Source organism: Musca autumnalis, unplaced genomic scaffold (genome assembly GCF_047663935.1).
Source record: "Musca autumnalis isolate F117 unplaced genomic scaffold, ASM4766393v1 scaffold_5, whole genome shotgun sequence".
Lineage (NCBI taxonomy): Eukaryota > Metazoa > Arthropoda > Insecta > Diptera > Muscidae > Musca > Musca autumnalis.
Window position 1 is genome coordinate 171,873,156 of NW_027412088.1, and position 20,389 is coordinate 171,893,544.

At 32.0% G+C, this 20,389-nt stretch overlaps 1 protein-coding gene across 1 annotated transcript in view; it reads left to right on the plus strand.

Moving 5' to 3' along the window:
• pyr (pyramus) overlaps window positions 1-20,389 on the plus strand; it is a 68,715-nt gene that overhangs the window by 30,419 nt on the left and 17,907 nt on the right. Inside the window, exon 2 of the mRNA XM_073955747.1 lies at window positions 19,882-19,927. Within this exon, the coding sequence (XP_073811848.1) occupies window positions 19,882-19,927 (46 nt within the window). The remainder of the gene's footprint in view (window positions 1-19,881; window positions 19,928-20,389) is intronic.

Below are 20,389 nucleotides of genomic sequence, written 5' to 3' on the forward strand. Positions count from 1 at the left end.
AAAGTTGTTATCGAACAACTTTTTATAAGAAAGTTGTTATCGAACAATTCTATAGGAAGACTTGTTATCGAACAAGTTTTCTATAGGAAAACTTGTTATCGAACAAGTTTTCTATAGGAAGACTTGTTATCGAACAAGTTTTCTATAGGAAAACTTGTTGTCGGACAAGTTTTCTTTAGGAAAACTTGTTATTGAACAAGTTTTCTATATGAAAACTTGTTATCGAACAAGTTTTCTATAGAAAAACTTGTTATCGAACAAGTTTTCTATAGGAAAACTTGTTATCGAACAAGTTTTCTATAGGAAAACTTGTTACCGAACAAGTTTTCTATAGGAAAACTTGTTACCGAACAAGTTTTCTATAGGAAAACTTGTTATCGAACAAGTTGTCTATAGGAAAACTTGTTATCGAACAAGTTGTCTATAGGAAAACTTGTTATCGAACAAGTTGTCTATAGGAAAACTGTTATCGAACATGTTTTCTATAGGAAAACTTGTTATCGAACATGTTTTCTATAGGAAAACTTGTTATCGAACAAGCTTTCTATAGGAAAACTTGTTATCGGACAAGTTTTCTTTAGGAAAACTTGTTATTGAACAAGTTTTCTATATGAAAACTTGTTATCGAACAAGTTTTCTATAGAAAAACTTGTTATCGAACAAGTTTTCTATAGGAAAACTTGTTATCGAACAAGTTTTCTATAGGAAAACTTGTTACCGAACAAAGTTTTCTATAGGAAAACTTGTTATCGAACAAGTTGTCTATAGGAAAACTTGTTATCGAACAAGTTGTCTATAGGAAAACTTGTTATCGAACAAGTTTTCTTTAGGAAAACTTGTTATTGAACAAGTTTTCTATTGGAAAACTTGTTATCGAACAAGCTTTCTATAGGAAAACTTGTTATCGGACAAGTTTTCTTTAGGAAAACTTGTTATTAAACAAGTTTTCTATATGAAAACTTGTTATCGAACAAGTTTTCTATAGAAAACTTGTTATCGAACAAGTTTTCTATAGGAAAACTTGTTATCGAACAAGTTTTCTATAGGAAAACTTGTTACCGAACAAGTTTTCTATAGGAAAACTTGTTATCGAACAAGTTGTCTATAGGAAAACTTGTTATCGAACAAGTTGTCTATAGGAAAACTTGTTATCGAACATGTTTTCTATAGGAAAACTTGTTATCGAACAAGTTTTCTATAGGAAAACTTGTTATCGAACAAGTTGTCTGTAGGAAAACTTGTTATCGAACAAGTTTTCTATAGGAAAACTTGTTATTGAATAGTTTTCTATAGGAAAACTTGTTATCGAACAAGTTTTGCATGTGAAAACTTGTTATCGAACAATTTTTCTATAGGAAATCTTGTTACCGAACAATTTTTCTATAGGAAAAAACCTGTTATCGAACAATTTACACATGAAAAATGTTGTTATTGGTTAAATTTTCAATAGAAAAGTAACTTATCGATGAGTGTTTACTCAACAAAAATGTTTTATCGCTTGTATTCTGTATTAAAAGAGTTTGTTATCGAAACGTTTTCTATAGCAGTAGGGAATTTGTGTCTTAAATAAGTAAAATTTTTTTCTGCCTACCATTTGGGTGCCAAATTTCAATTTTATTTTCGTATCAAAGACTCTCTCTCTCTCTGTTACATGGGTTCCCCCAAAAAATGTTTTTATCTTATCTACTCCAACAACATTTGATTGTATTTTTTTAACATTACATTACTATTTACCAAAAAAAAAAAAACTAACAATCAAAATTTTCTTAACAGATGGCAACAATTGCCATGTTAAATAAACACAATTTTCAAAATTTTTCTAACAACTGCTGCTACTGGGGACGTAATGAGAGTTGAAAAAAAAACAACTAATAGTTTTCCGGCTACTGTAAAACGCATGGGGCGTTAAAATGTATCGATTTTTTGTGGCACTTATCGGGCTGTCATCACCCAACCAAACAAAGGAAAAAAAACATTATCATCAAACAAAAAATCTCAACGATAATTATCAAAGTGACAAAACAAATAGGGTTGAGCGCTGCTGGAACAGACCCAGCTGTGGTGTGTATGGTCCTTTTTTCCCGATACGTTTTTTTAAGTATGATGTAATAATAAAAAGTGATTGCAAAAATTTCGTTATGCGAAAACAAACTACACCCAGTACAGGGTATTAATGGTGGCAATTCCCTCCCCTTTAACTGCCAAAAAACCACAACTATTCCATCACATGAAAGTGAAACAACAATGGTGTTGTTTGTTAAGAGCCAAAACTTCCTTCCGCCCTATTTAAAGGATTATATTCGTTGAAGGTATCCTCTTACACGGCTATCCTTTGGGATAGTCAGTCAATCAGCCAGCTAGCCTTATTAACACTTTATACAAACTGCATTTGCAGGAAGTTGCATAGCTTTGTTGTTAGGCGAAACCACCCCTTCGTCTTCATTTTCGTGCTCAACAGAAAAAAGGACAAAGCACAGCTCTGAAGGATCATTAGGATCGAACACACGTGTGTTGGGATTTTAAAACAACAATAATCATTTTAAAGGATTGCCAAGCAAGGCAATGGCATAAATGTAATTGTTTTAAGGGCTGACACCAAAAACAAACACTGCGACGACTGTGGGAGCGGAGAAGAGTGTGAGAATTGATTTCTCTGTAATATATGTAAATAACAATTACAATGCAACTTGTGTTGATTATAAACTGATTTTGTGAATGATTGATGTAGTCGTTCGTTAAAACCGGGGATGAAATAAATATCTCTGAAAAGGGGTTGTCAAATCGCCACATCCAGGAAATGCAAGTGTTACTCTTTTCTGCTCACGTGTTGGCAATTATTATAGTCGCTACGAATGAATTGATTGTCACCCAAAGCAGAAACAAAATCTTGGCATGTGTTTATGAAATTCGATAACATAACCACACAATACCCATAACTAACTGGGTTCCCCACCCCCAAAATACCAAGAAAGTGCTGAATTGATTTTCCTGACAATTTTATACGATTTATTGTGAAATATAATTTTTTTTACAATTATTTCACACATCCTCCCTCTCTCGATATGAACAGTGCGAGTGAGGTGATTTGCAGGTTGACAGAAAGTGATTAGTTCGATGTCCAATGGCATAGCATAGTGATGATGCAATTTCTATTAATGACGTCACAAGCATATAACACTGGTCTGCAGAAGTCACAGAAGGGAAAATTACAGGGTGTCGACTTGAAGAAAACGATATTGTCGAGGAAACAAAGCTATTATCGAAGAAATTTTCCATAAAAAATTTTGTTATCGAACATCTTTTCTATAGCAAATTATATTATCGAATGATTAGTCTATAGAAAATTTTGTTATCGAAGAATTTTTCTCTAGGAACAACATTATCGAACAACATTTCTATAGGAAATGTTGTTATCGAACAACATTTCTATAGGAAACGTTGTTATCGAACAACATTTCTATAGGAAACGTTGTTATCGAAATACATTTCTATAGGGAAATGTTGTTATCGAACTACATTTCTATAGGAGATGTTGTTATCGAACAATATTTCTATAGGAAATGTTGTTATCGAACAACATTTCTATAGGAAATGTTGTTATCGAACTACATTTCCAAAGGAAATGTTGTTATCGAACTACATTTCTATAGGAAATGTTGTTATCGAACTACATTTCTATAGGAAATGTTGTTACCGAACTACATTTCTATAGGAGATGTTGTTATCGAACAACATTTCTATAAGAAATGTTGTTATCGAACTACATTTCTATAGGAATTGTTGTTATCGAACAACATTTCTATAGCAAATGTTGTTATCGAACTACATTTCTATAGGAAACGTTGTTATCGAACTACATTTCTATAGGAGATGTTGTTATCGAACAACATTTCTATAGGAAATGTTGTTATCGAACAACATTTCTATAGGAAATGTTGTTATCGAACTACATTTCTATAGGAGATGTTGTTATCGAACAACATTTCTATAGGAAATGTTATCGAACTACATTTCTATAGGAAATGTTGTTACCGAACAATATTTCTATAGCAAATGTTGTTATCGAACAACATTTCTATAGGAAACGTTGTTATCGAACTACATTTCTATAGGAAATGTTGTTATCGAACAATATTTCTATAGGAAATGTTGTTATCGAACAACATTTCTATAGGAAACGTTGTTATCGAACTACATTTCTATAGGAGATGTTGTTATCGAACTACATTTCTATAGGAAATGTTGTTACCGAACAATATTTCTATAGGAAATGTTGTTATCGAACAACATTTCTATAGGAAACGTTGTTATCGAACAACATTTCTACAGGAAACGTTGTTATCGAACTACATTTCTATAGGAAATGTTGTTATCGAACTACATTTCTATAGGAAATGTTGTTATCGAACTACATTTCTATAGGAAACGTTGTTATCGAACAACATTTCTATAGGAAACGTTGTTATCGAAACACATTTCTATAGGAGATGTTGTTATCGAACTACATTTCTATAGGAAATGTTGTTATCGAAGTACATTTCTATAGGAAATGTTGTTATCGAACTACATTTCTATAGGAGATGTTGTTATCGAACAATATTTCTATAGGCAATGTTGTTATCGAACTACATTTCTATAGGAAATGTTGTTATCGAACTACATTTCTATAGGAGATGTTGTTATCGAACAACATTTCTATAGGAAATGTTGTTATCGAACAACATTTCTATAGGAAATGTTGTTATCGAACAACATTTCTATAGGAAATGTTGTTATCGAACAACATTTCTATAGGAAATGTTGTTATCGAACTACATTTCTATAGGAGATGTTGTTATCGAACAACATTTCTATAAGAAATGTTGTTATCGAACTACATTTCTATAGGAAATGTTGTTATCGAACAACATTTCTATAGGAGATGTTGTTATCGAACAACATTTCTATAGGAAATGTTGTTATCGAACAACATTTCTATAGGAAATGTTGTTATCGAACAACATTTCTATAGGAAATGTTGTTATCGAACTACATTTCTATAGGAGATGTTGTTATCGAACAACATTTCTATAGGAAATGTTGTTATCGAACTACATTTCTATAGGAGATGTTGTTATCGAACAACATTTCTATAGGAAATGTTATCGAACTACATTTCTATAGGAAATGTTGTTACCGAACAACATTTCTATTGGAAACGTTGTTATCGAACAACATTTCTATAGGAAATGTTGTTGCGAAACAACATTTCTATTGGAAACGTTGTTATCGAACAACATTTCTATAGGAAACGTTGTTATCGAACAACATTTCTATAGGAAATGTTGTTTTCGAACAACATTTCTATAGAAAATGGTGCTATCGAACAACATTTCTATAGGAAATGTTGTTATCGAACAACATTTCTATTGGAAACGTTGTTATCGAACAACATTTCTATAGGAAACGTTGTTACCGAACAACATTTCTATAGGAAACGTTGTTATCGAACAACATTTCTATAGGAAATGGTGCTATCGAACAACATTTCTATAGGAAATGTTGTTATCGAACAACATTTCTATAGGAAATGTTGTTATCGCGCAACATTTCTATAGAAAATGTTGTTATCGAGGTACATTTCTAAGGAAATGTTGTTATCGAACAACATTTCTATAGGAAATGCTGTTATCGAACAACATTTCTATAGGAAATATTGTTATCGAACAACATTTCTATAGGAAATGTTGTTATCGAACCACATTTCTATAGGAAATGTTGTTATCGAACAGCATTTCTATAGGAATTGTTGTTATCGAAGCACATTTCTATAGGAAATGTTGTTATCGCGCAACATTTCTATAGGAAATGTTGTTATCGAACAACATTTCTATAGGAAATGTTGTTATCGAACAGCATTTCTATAGGAATTGTTGTTATCGAAGTACATTTCTATAGGAAATGTTGTTATCGAACAACATTTCTATAGGAAACGTTGTTATCGAACAACATTTCTATAGGAAATGTTGTTATCGAACAAAATTTTTATAGGAAATGTTGTTATCGAAGCACATTTCTATAGGAAATGTTGTTATCGCGCAACATTTCTATAGGAAATGTTGTCATCAAACAACATTTCTATAGGAAATGTTGTCATCAAACAACATTTTTATAGGAAATGTTGTTATCAAACAACATTTTTATAGGAAATGTTGTTATCGAAGTACATTTCTATAGGAAATGTTATTATCGAAGTACATTTCTATAGGAAATGTTGTTATCGAACAACATTTCTATTGGAAACGTTGTTATCGAACAACATTTCTATAGGAAATGTTGTTATCGAACAAAATTTTTATAGGAAATGTTGTTATCGAAGCACATTTCTATAGGAAATGTTGTTATCGCGCAACATTTCTATAGGAAATGTTGTCATCAAACAACATTTTTATAGGAAATGTTGTTATCGAAGTACATTTCTATAGGAAATGTTATTATCGAAGTACATTTCTATAGGAAATGTTGTTATCGAACAAAATTTCTATAGGAAACGTTGTTATAGAACAACATTTCTATATAAAAGTATGTTATTGAACAAATTTTTTTATAGAAAATACCGATATCGGACAAAATGTTCGTAGAAAATCCTAGCATCGAAGAAGATTTCCTCAAAACTTTTTGTTATCGATCACATAAATATAACAAAGACCTAATTTTCCTATGAAATAATTTCTTCCAACCAATTTTCTTTACAAAATGCTTACAAACCAACCAACTTTTCTTTTAAAAGCTCCGAAAATTCCATCATTCTGTAGCAAAGTGTTAAGCATATAATCTTATCACCAATAACATGCCTACGTTCCAATAAGCGGCCTCCGAATAGTAGTACGACGTACTAGTGGAACTTGTCACATTTATTGTTCCAAAATAAATGATTTCAAGAATGTTGAATAAAAAAAAAACACAGGTGCTGGTTGTTTAATTTGTTTCTTAACTCTTCTTGTTGTTGTTATAGATTTTCGATTTCATTCTTCATTGTGTGTTAAAGTTGTGATATCAGAAATTTAATAAATTCCTAAAATATTTTTGTGTGTAGTATATAAATCAAAAGAAATCATATCAAACGTCAATAACTAAAAACAAAAACACAACAAAAGAAATTATTTTTTTGTTTTGGGTTAAATAAATTTGACAATGTCAATGGGGGGAAATCTTAAAGAGAAAGAGGCAAAGTACTCTCATTCAATTAACGTCAATTGCCAAAGACTAGCCGAGTAACCACACGTAATTGAGCCTACTTAACTTTTTAGACTTCTTGTGTCATTTCTTGTTCTGATAGAAAATTTATGGTCATAATACTTGTACAAAAAACCATTATCATTTATGTGAGAATGTCTGGCATATGCAAAAGACAGACAGCCAACAACGCATTTTTGCGTATTCACAGGGCTGGTTTTTTTTGACAAGTGCACATACGAGTTTCAAAATAACGCGTTAATGCGCTTGTAATGCCTCCTACACATGTTTATTTTATAGTTCCCAGAAATAAACTTTACCGCCAATACGCACGTGCTTTATCATATTTTTTTATGAAAGTGTGTGTTTTTTTGAAAACAAAGTTTCGCATTTCATATTGCCATTTTTTTCATTTGAAATTTATTTTTGTTTCGTGGAAATAGAAACAAAAACAAGGTCAGTTATTGAAGACTGAAAACTAAAACTTGTAGAAAATAAATGAATTAAATTAAATTTTGTAAATTTTCCTTCCAATAGAGATAAGTTTTTCGATAACAAGTGTTTTATAAAAGAAAATTGTGGAAAATACATTTATTATAAAGAAAAATTGAAGCAAAGTCTTCGATAACAACTTTTCAATAAAGAAAAGTTGTCGATTACAACTCTTCTATGAAGAAAACATGTCGATAGCAACTTTTCAATAAAGAATACATGCCGATAACAACTTTTTTATGAAGAAAAGTTGTCGATAACAGCTTTTCTATGAAAAAAAGTTGTCGATAACAACTTTTCTATGAAGAAAAGGTGTCGATAACAACTTCTCTATGAAGAAAATTTGTCGATAACAACTTTTCTATGAAGAAAAGTTGTCGATAACAACTTTTCTATGAAGAAAAATTGTCGATAACAACTTTTCTATGAAGAAAAGTTGTCGATAAGAACTTTTCTATGCAGAAAAGTTGTCGATAACAACTATTCTATGAAGAAAATTTATCGATTACAACTTTTCTATAAAGAAAAGTTGTCGATAACAACTTTTCTATGAAGAAAATTTGTCGATAGCAACTTTTCTATGAAGAAAAGTTGTCGATAACAACTTTTCTATGGAGAAAAGTTGTCGATAACAACTTCTCTATGAAGAAAATTTGTCGATAACAACTTTTCTATGAAGAAAAGTCGTCGATAACAACTTTTCTATGAAGAAAAATTGTCGATAACAACTTTTCTATGAAGAAAAGTTGTCGATAACAACTATTCTATAAAGAACAGTAGTCGATGACAGCTTTTTTATAAAAAAAAGTTGTCGATAACAACTTTTCTGTGAAGAAAATTTGTCGATAACAACTTTTCTATGACGAAAAGTTGTCGATAAGAACTTTTCTATAAAGAACAGTTGTCGATAACAACTTTTCTATAAAGAAAAGTTGTCGATAACAACTTTTCTATGAAGAAAAGTTGTCGATAACAACTTTTCTATGAAGAAAAGTTGTCGATAACAACTTTTCTATGAAGAAAAGTTGTCGATAACAACTTTTCTATGAAGAAAAGTTGTCGATAACAACTTTTCTATGAAGAAAAGTTGTCGATAACAACTTTTCTATGAAGAAAACTTGTCGAAAACAACATTTCTATGAAGAAAATCTTGTCGATAACAACCTTTATTTCACTCTACTGCAAATATTCCCATCCTTTTGCCCTCTTCATCCTTTTCAAATCATTAAACAGCCATAAAAAAAACTTCATTTAATTTTAATCTCTATCGACAATTTGTTAAACATACCTAATCATTTTTGAGGTTATGTGCTTTTAATTAAATTTTAAATTTCATTATCGAAAACCTTTCTTTTGTTGTTTGTTTTGCCATACCATTGAAATTTGATACTTGTCTTTTGTGATTTCATCTAACAATCAAACCAGCATCGGTGATATCATTGCTAGGATCATGCGTTTGCCTTTTTTGTTTGTGTCATACGTACAGCTTTTTTGAGGTTATGTTCGAGAGAGTATGTGTCACATTCATTGTGTGGTTATGTCAGGGACCCGTTGTTGGCTCGGTACATTTAATTGATATGTAATTATGTGGTAGTTGTGTTCATTTTCAATGGGAATATGTATGTTAATGAAGCTGATAATGAAGATGTTGGCAATGGGAGAGGAATGCGAATAAATGAGGAAAATTAACAGTAGTTGTTGGTTGGTTGTCCTCTTTTGAGTCCTTGCTTGATATCAAACAAAAACAATGCGTTTTTATGTGGATGGATGGATGGATGAATGTTCTTGATTGTGTGTTTTGCATATTGATTAGATGCGACGATGATGATGACGACGATGACACAGACACAGATATAGTCATGGGGCCATGGACACGGAAACCCAGCCCCAGAGAACATAAAGCAGAACAAAATAACCATTGTTAGTTAGCATGTAAACCCATATACCCTGATGTGGCTGGCATGGCAGGCCTTTGGTTTCTTTCCATTGTTAGAAAATTTATTGTTGTTTTAGCCCTGCTTTTAGTTTTCAATTTTCTTGGTTGCCTATTTAGTTCGTTCGTTCCTTCATTTGGTATTAAAATTCTATTTGAATTCTTGGCACCAAGCTTCAGTATGCCATTCTCCCAGCACCCTCTACACTTCTGGGTGTAGCGTAGAAATGGATGGATGGTTGGTTGCCTGGACGTCGTTGTGACATTTTTCACTTAACGTCATTCTAATGACGACTTTGTTGTTTGAAATGTCTGACAAGAGCTTAATGCTTGTTTTATGAACCCATTCTCTTTGAGCCTGACACTTGTAAAATGTGAACATGTGAACGCATAGCCGAGAAGCGCATCACGTCGTACGTGCTGGAAAATTAACGTAAAATTATATTATTTAAACGTGATTAATAAAAGACATGCTATAGCATGCCACCCATATTGTTTTTGTTTTGGGGAAACGAGACCAGCTGAAATTGTAGTAGTAGCATTGACAGCCGCAACAACAACAACAACAAAAAGTTAAACACTTGTTTATTGCCATAATTGAAATAGGGGCGTTGTACAAGTGTGTACGTGGTGCTTCTAATGGCAAGAAATACTTTTTCGGAACTTTATTCATTGGAATTAAATATTAAAGATATTAAATGCTGTTATCGATAAGTATTCTTTTTATACAAAAATCGTTATCGATGGCTTTTATTAATAGAAACAATTGCTCTGTTCCAGAACCAGCAAGAAGCTAATATTTTTTACTACGATAACATTTTTTCCTTTATGTTATCGAAAAAAATAGTAAAAATTAGTAGATTCTTGCAGTACTGGAGCAGACCAAATTTTATAGATAAGTTTTCCTTTTGGACCACTAGTTGTGGGTGAATTCTCTTAACGGAAAATACGTTATCGAAGACTTGTCTGCATTAAAAGGTATTATCGCTGACTGTTCTATATAGCAATTTTGTTATCGGTTATTTTTATATATGGAAACTTTGTTATAACACATTTTTCCACATAAAACAATTGTTATCGGTGAATTTTCCAACCAAAAAAATATTATCGGTGACGTTTCTACAATAGAATTTTGTTCTCGGTGAGTTTTCTACATAGAAAAATTGTAATCGGCCACCTTTCTTCATAGAAAAGTTGTTATCGGCAATGTTTCTTCATAGAAAAGGTGTAATCTGCAACTTTTGTTCATAAAAAATGTCGTTATCGATAACACTTCTTCTTAAAAAAGTTGTTGTTGACAACATTTCTTCATAGAAAAGTTGTTATCGGCAATTTTCCAGATAGCTACCGTGAACTTATCTTCACAGAAAAGCTGTTATCGACAACTTTTCTTCATAGACAACTTAATATCGATAACTTTTCTTCATAGAAAACTTGTTATCGACAACTTTTCTTTATAGAGACTTGTTATCGACAACTTTTCTTCATATAGACTTGTTATCGACTACCTTTCTTCACAGAAAACTTGTTATCGACAACTTTTTTCGTAGAAAAGTTGTTATCGACAACTTTTAGTCATAGAAAAGTTGTTATCGACAACTTTTCTGCATAAAAAATTGCTATCGTCAACGTATGTTCATAGAAAATTTGTAATCGACAACTTTTCTTCGCAGAGTACTTGTTATCGGCAACATTTTGTTCATAAAAAAATCATTATCGACAGCCTTTTTGCATAGGAAAGTTATTATTGAACACTTTTCTTTATAGAAAATTTATTATCGACAACTGTTCTTCATAGAAAAATTGTTATCGGCAAATTTTCTTTATAGTATATTTGTTATTGATAACTTTTCATTACAGAATAGTTGTTATCGATAAATTTTCGTTATAGAAAAGTTTTTGTCGAGAACATTTCTTCACAGAAAAGTTGTCTTCGACAAATTTTCTTCATAAAAAAGCTGTTATCGAAACAATTTATTCACAAAAAAGTTATTATCGACATTTCTTTACAGAAAAGTTGTTATCGATAATGGTTTTTCACAGAAAAGTTATTATCGAAAAATTGTCCACCCAAAAAATTTTTATCGACAATTGTTTTTCGACAACGTTTTATCATAGAAAAGTTGTTATCGGCAAATTGTCTTTATAGTATATTTGTTATTGACAACTTTTCGTTACAGAAAAGTTGTTATCGACAAATTCTCGTTATAGAAAAGTTGTTATCGACAACGTTTCATCATTAAAAAGTTTTTATCGACAAATGTTCTTCTTACAAAAGTTGTTATCGAAACAATTTATTCACAAAAAAGTTATTATCGACATTTCTTTACAGAAAAGTTGTTATCGAAAATGGTTTTTTACAGAAAAGCTTTTATCGACAATTTTTCTTCGCAAAAAACTGTTATCGACAAATTTTCTTCACAGAAAAGTTACTATCGACAATTTTGCTTCACGGAAAAAGTTGTAATAGACAACTTTTCTTTATAGAAAAATTGTTATCGCTAATTTTTTTATAGAAAACTTGTTATCGACTATTTTTCCTCTTAGAAACATTGTTATAGACAACTTTTCTTAATGGAAATGTTGTTATCGACAACTTTTCTTCCCAGAAATCTTTTTATGGACAATGTTTTAGGAGATATCGAATTTGTTGCCCATAAATATATTTGGTCTGTTCCCGTACTGCAAAAATCTACTATTTTTTTCGATAACATAAAGGAAAACATTTTACCGCAGTAAAAAGTAGTTGCTTCTTGCAGGTTCTGGAACATAGCAATTGCTGTACTTGAATTCTCATACCAGAATTGTATTTTCCATTTATTAGATAACTATTAATGTCCTTTTTAATGGCTACAGTTTTTGGCCATGAGCCAACATTTTGTATTATGTAATCACAAAAGATATTCTCTATCATGTTCGGTGCTAGGTGATTGATAGTCATGTTGAAAAATAACATGCGGTAATTGTATTGAAAATACATTAAACTACACGCATGTTTGTGATTATATAAAGAATAAAGGTAGGCTAAAAGTTCAAAAGGTCATCTTTTTTTTCTGGGGCGAAAAGGAAGTGGGCTATAGCAGCGCATTAGGCTAGTTGTTACCATTTATTGGTAATTTGGAAACATTTATTTTTTTTTTTTTTGGAACAACCAAAAAATCTAAGATAAACAAAAACATCACGCAAACATGGACAAATGAGGTCATTATACTGCAGTATTTTTGTTGGGGAAAAAGTTTCCAAGGATATGTATGACATGACATAATACATACGTAACGTAACAAATAACTATTCTCGGATATTTAATGGTATTTCGTTTTGTGTTATCTCAAGAAAATATAAAATGGAATAGAATCCCTTGACCGGACAATGAACTGTTTTTGCTGCTTGCTTATCTTCAGCTTGAATGGAATGCAGAAAAAGAGTGAGCTAGCCATAACCGGGCAACCAACCATTCAATATAGCAAAACATTTCAAAATGTGTTTCATTTCAAATTCAAAATCTTTGGCTTTGCTAAAGTATGGGAATTTCGCCAACAGCAAAAGGGGGTTGAATGAATGATTTCCTACTTTTGCTTTGGCAAGCATTCAGCAAATTCAAAGGACGATTACGCAGAGGTAGGAGGAGGGATGAAGCCGGCTAAACTTTGCGACTATAGAAATCTGCTTATTTTTGTGTTATCGTTTTCCTGCATTGAAATTACACAACAAAAGTCTCAACAAAGTTCCCAAGGAATTTTTTTTTTAAATGTACACACATGTATAGAACCAAAACAACAACTGGAACAACACATGTACATACATATGTGAATGGCATGCAAGCAAGAAAAAAGGATGCCTAAAAATGCCTTAAGGCATTTGGTGTCTGCAAACATTCACATGTATGTGGATATATAAATTGAAATAATATGAAATACTAGTTATATACAGCTCTACATACCAGCACACACACTCTGATATAGCCTCATATGTAGTCACACATTTATAATAAAACAAATTCCAAGTTTTATTCCTTTTTACGATTACACCAACAACCATGCCCATAAGACCCTTCTGTTGGCTTCTTTTGAAGTCAAATTGTTTTTGGATAAAAATAATGATAAAGCCTTGAAGAAGGAGAAAAACAGCAAAATGCTGCGGAGTGAGTTATCAAATAAAAAAATCCCTTAAAAAGTCGAACATAAGCCTTCTTAAGAACTCCTTAGTCAAATGTTCTTTGAATATTTGGTAAATTGAAATTAAACTCAATTCGATTGCCTTTGAGTCCTTCATACATGGAAGGTTATCAGTACGAAAGAAGCCACCAAACAAATCCAATAAATCTCAAGTTTTTTAAGGGTCGTTGGGATGTGTTTTTTTTTTTTTGTAGGACAAACAGTGTTTCAAAGCAATTATATTTCAGAAACTTATTTACAAAGAAAAGTTAATGAAATTACATTTTTTTATAAAGAATAGTTGTCTTTAACAGCTTTCTGTAACGAAATGTAGACGATAATTACTTTCCATAACGAAAAGTTGTCGATAACAACTTTCTAAATGTTCAATTTTTCACTCAAACTATTCCAAGCTTCTCTGGCCGCCGAACAGAACTTTATGTATGATTTTTTTTCTTTTTTCAAAGACCTTCTTCACTGTGCCTTTGGGTCGATGTATTTCACTCAAACTATTCCAAGCTTCTCTAGCCGCCGAATAGAACTTTATGTATGAAAATTTTTCAAAGACCTTCTTCACCGTGCCTTTGGGTCGATGTATTTCACTCAAACTATTCCAAGTTACTCTACCGCCGAACAGGAATTTATGTATGAACATTTTTTCAAAGACCTTCTTCACTGTGCCTTTGGGTCGATGTATTTCACTCAAACTATTCCAACAAGATTTCTTTGCGAGAGTTTTAAAATATTAATTTTGACAAATTATGCAGTTTTTTGCTTGATGTTTTCTTAATTATAACTTTAAATGCAAATATGTCAAGTGTAGAAAACAAATGCGTGTGATTTCTTGTACAACAATCTAGTGAAGCATAAAATATATCAGCTGTTTGGTACCCAAAGCAGATGTTTTGAATTGAAGCTACCATGACACAATAAACAGGTAACCTATCAAGAATATATTGACCAGCTTTTAAACAGACAGCCCCTTTGGTTGATGTACTTCAGTCAAAATTTTGTAGAACAAACAGTGTTTCAAAGCAATTATATTTTAGAAACTTTTTTACAAAGAAAAGTTTTGCGATAACACATTTTATTATAAAGAATAGTTATCTTTAACAGCTTGCTGTAACGAACTGTAGACGATAACTACTTTCTATAACGAAAAGTTGTCGATAATAAATTTCTAAATGTTCAATTCATCACTCAAACTATTCCAAGCTTCTCTAGCCGCCGAACAGAACTTTATGTATGCAATTTTTTTCAAAGACCTTCTTCACTGTGCCTTTGGGCCGATGTAATTCACTCAAACTATTCCAAGCTACTCTAGCCGCCGAACAGAACTTTATGTAGGAAAATTTTTTTTCAAAGACCTTCTTCACTTTGCCTTTGGGTCGATGTATTTCACTCAAACTATTACAAGCTTCTCTAGCCGACTAACAGCCCACGATCGACGTAAATCCTCACCGTTACTGTTGGATTCCATTAATTGCCTTTTCATTCCCATATTGAGCAATTGGTTAAACACCTTTCTCACTATGTCTTTAGGTCGATGTACATCGCTCGAAGTATACCAAACTTCTCTAGGCTAGGAACAGAACGTATTATAAGAAAGGTGTTCAAAGACACCTTTCTTACTGGGCTTTTGGTTCGATGTACTTCAGTCAAACAATTCAAAGGTTCTCTAACCGACTAAAAGCTCTTTATGTATATTTTTTCATAAACATCTTTCTTACTGGGTTTTCGTTTCGATGTACTTCATATAAACTATTCCTAGATTCTCTAGCCGACTAACAGCCCACGATCGACGTAAATCCTCACCGATACTGTTGGATTCCATTAATTGCCTTTTCATTCCCATATTGAGCAATTGGTTAAACACCTTTCTCACTATGTCTTTAGGGCGATGTACCTCGCTCAAAGTATACCAAGCTTCTCTAGGCTAGGAACAGAACTTATTATAAGAAAGAAAGTTCAAAGACACCTTTTCTACTGGCCTTTTGGTTCGATGTACTTCACTCAAACAATTCCAAGGTTCTCTAACCGACTAAAAGCTCTTTAGGTATATTTTTTCATAGACATCTTTCTTACTGGGTTTTCGGTTCGATGTACTTCACATAAACTATTCCTAGCTTCTCTAGCCGATGAACAGAACATTGTGTATCAACAAATTTCTCAAAGATACCTTTCTCACTTTGGGTCGATGTCATCACTCAAACTATTCCAAGCATCTCTAATAGAAACCTTTTTCTCCGGGCCTTTGGCTCAATGTACTTAACTCAAACAGTTCTAAGCTTTTCTAGCATATTTCTCAGCTGCTTGTTCTTCGGAGAACACCTTTCAAAGACTCTGAAGAACAAGTGTGGACTTCATCAGCAGGACACCATGACTATTTATAAAAAACTCAGCGGCAACTGTCGTCATTTATTCAAACATCGCCTACAAATAAATAAAAAAACGTTATTATCGTTAACTTTTCTTGAAAACCTTTTACATTTTCTTCATTTGAACACTTTCCGTGGCTTTACACAGAAATATATCAATAAATTGGGACCTTGAAACCCAATGTCTTACCCAAAATACCTACCAATTACAGTTTTCTTCGTTTTCAATTTGAAATTCTTATTTCTGTTATATTTCTACGTTTTTCGCCAATGGTGTTGGTGGTTGTTTGGAGAGACCTTGCCAATTTACAATACGAAAATTGTATGTCTGGCAGAGAAGCAAAAAATGTTGATAAGAATCGCATTCGAAATCACATTCGTTGCTGTTTCCTTGCGGCACAATGGAGTGTGCCACATATTTTCACACACAACCAGCAATAGACACCGTGAAAGAGAGACAAATAAATGTGTGTATCAGACACCAAAGATTTTTGCAAAGACATGTGGATAAGTGTTAAACATCAGCAACCAACCAGCCACCCCAACCAGCACCACCATCAACATCATCAGCCGACCATTACGATAACAAGCATATTAGATACTTGGTTTGGCATCGTGGTGGAATGCCAAATACCAAACGAAGAAAAAAAATTGTTTGTTGATTTGTTTTTTCTCCAAAGGAGTTTGTCTGCAATTTGGAATTTTGCAAAAATACGCCAACAATGTTGAGGAACATTTCTAAGATAGTAGAGGGGAGCCGAGCCGAATTGAAGATTAAGATGTCTGCTGTCTAAGATTTCAAGATAAAATTACCAACAAATGTCACCTGACTATGCGGCCACTAATAATAGTTGGTTGTATGGTGGTTATTCGACTGTGGGTTGTTATGTCTTGGCTTGTTAGCTTTTTAAGAATTTGTCAACTATTGGAAAAAGATGTTATTTTCTATGACCGGCTCTCTCATTAAAACTCATTTGTTATAGACGCAACCACTAATTGCAGTGTCTAGATTTTGTATTTTTTTATTTTGCCTACCAGGTATTTTAATGAGTTTTTGATTCAAATATTTTGTTCAAGGTCATTTTTATTGAGTCTGCAATTTCTTTTCATTTTTTTTTTCTGTGTTTCGACTTTGAGGAAGCAATTCTTCTGGCTTAGAAATAGTGACAGAAGTGTGGTTGGACATATAAGGTAGCTTGTAGCTTTGAAGTGTTTTGAAAACCTCTTGTCGCCTTTTATAGTCCGTAATTTCAATAGCATCAGTTGGATGAGAGTGTACAAATTATAATTGCTTTTTGAAGATCCATTTGTTTCCATTTGACAGAGTTGTTTCATTTCATTGCTAAAGTGGTTTGTAGCAAATTCTGTTGTTTTTTTTTTTTTTTTGCTATACAAATGTTTCAATTTTTATCTGCCAAAGAAGAATGTTTAGCAGCAGCAGAAGCATCAAGTTGTTGTATCATTATTGAAATAAATAATGTTTAGAACCAGCATGCAAGTTTATTTGATTTATGAAACAAGGTTTCGTTGTGAGAGTTTTAAAATATTAATTTTTGACAAATTATGTAGTTTTTTGCTTAATGTTTTTTTAATTATAACTTTAAATGCAAATATGTCAAGTGTAAAAGACGAATGTGTGTGATTTCTTGTACAGCAATTTAGAGAAGCCTAAAATATATCAGCTCTTTGGTACGCAGAGCAGATGTTTTGTATTGAAGCTACCATGAAACAATAAACAGGTAAGCTATCAATAATATATTGATCAGCTTTTTAAACAGACAGGACCTTTGGTTGATTTACTTCAGCCAAACTGTTCGAAGTTTCTCTAGGCGACTAATAGCGCCTTATTTATGAACGATTTTTTCAAAGACACCTTTCTCACTGATCCTTTGGTTCGATGTGCTTCACTTAATCTGTTCCAAGTTTCTCTAGCTGATTAGCATCATCTTATATAGGAAATCTTTGTCCCACCCTGCATTTTCATCGGTTGTCTGAGATTATTTTCAGAGATCAGAGTTTTAAAATATTAATTATTGACAAATTATATAGTTTTTTTGCTTAATGTTTTTTTAATTATAACTTTAAATGCAAATATGTCAAGTGTAAAAGACGAATGTGTGTGATTTCTTGTACAACAATCTAGTGAAGCTTAAAAAATATCAGCTGTTTGGTACCCAGAGCAGATGTTTTGTATTGCAGCTACCATGACACAATAAACAGGTAACCTATCAAGAATATATTGATCAGGCAGGCTCTTTGGTTGATGTACTTCAGCCAAACTGTTCGAAGTTTCTCTAGGCGACTAATAGCTCCTTATTTATGAAAGATTTTTTCAAAGGCACCTTTCTCACAGGGTCTTTGGTTCGATGTGCTTCACTCATACTGTTCCAAGCTTCTCTAGGCGACTAATAGCTCCTTATGTATGAACGATTTTTTCAAAGACACCTTTCTCACTGGTCCTTTGGTTCGATGTGCTTCACTCAATCTGTTCCAAGCTTCTCTAGCCGATTAGCATCATCTTATATAGGAAATCTTTGTCCCACTCTGCATTTTCATCGGTTGTCTGAGATCATTTTCAGAGATCAGAGATTTGCAGTTTGAAATGCAAACATTTTTAAGACATATGTCATACCTGGTTCCAATACAATTACTTCAAAAATCTAAATTTTATAACAGGTGTTGTTCTACAAAAATCGTTTTTAATTTCCAGTTCTGACAATATGTGTCTCGAGAAGCTGAAGATCCACAACTTTAAATGCAAATATTTCAAGTTTTTTGCGTCACAAAAATTCTCAAATTCTATAATAGCAGTAATATGATTTATTAAAAATGGAAAAAAGTGAAAAGAAAAAACTTGTTTCTTTTTTCAAAACAATGTCACAGTTTTTATGTGTACGACACATGACTGTCATCATCATTGACTTGTCTATTTATGTAAGTAATATTTAAACTACAATTTGCATATAAATTTCATAATAATAATAAATCATACGGCTTTAATGATGGAATTGCAACATGTTTTGTTTTTCTTTGCATTTCAAAGCGATTTGATTTTCCAACCCATTAACTATGTAAATTAGCCCAGCATGTGCTATAATTTTATATGCAACTGTGTTGAGTGTCGTGGGGGTCTTTTTCTAACTAATTGTTGATGATAGTTTAATAAATAATGTTAATAGTCTTTGTTGTTGTTTTTAAACACAAAATAAATGTTACTTAATTAGAAAATATACTCACGTTTTAATAATATGGTCAATGGTTATTTAAGTGATTGTTTGGTGGGATCGAATGGTCATACATGGTAAGGCTTTTAAATGTGATTTTTACATATGACCAAATTTAATAGTTATTAGTAATAAATTATAATCATATTTCATTGTTGCATTTATTTTTTTTTTCTTTATTAAATTTTATAGTTTTGTTTGTTTTTGCAAATTTTTTATGCCATACTCACGATTTGTTAGGAGATTTTAATTTCTTTAGTTTCAATTTCAATAATAACTCAAATCAAGATTGTTGATTATAAAGTGTTGAAGGTGTAGGTTTGTTTGTTTGTCCATTCATGTCTTTGCCATTATTTCCAACATTTATGGCCATTTATTATTGGCCATAAATACCCAGTTTATTGTTAATTATATGTAATTTGTATGAAATTTAATTTTTATTCACGTTGATTTTATTGTTTTTATCTGTTTCTCTTTCGTTACAGGTTACCACAGTTTACACTCTATGCCAGGATTATTTTTTTTATGATGGTAAGTATGGAGAATTGTAAAAAATAACACGACTAAGATATAGGTGGAGGGTGGGAAATCGTATCAGAAAATCGCACGTGTAAATTTGATCTGGCCATAAGAATAGTAATAAAATATATTCTCAAGTTCAGAAGCCAAAACTTAAAATTTTTATTAATTTCGCATTTCATATTCCTCTGAAATTTTTAATTTAATATCACTTAGCTTATCCAATGCCAGAATAAAGGCATTGAACGACACGGCAAACTTATGAACAACTAATAATTCAGTGAATTTTGTACAAGTCTCATCTAATTGAACCACGACTCGTGCAAATTCTGAGGGCATTGCCCGATTCAAAAGCCTTTTTCCATTCTCGTATTATACAACTGCTTGGCCACATTTTTCATTGGGCCTTTGCGTCGATGTACTTAACACAAATTGTTTAAAGTTTCTCTAATCAACTAACATCATATTATGTCC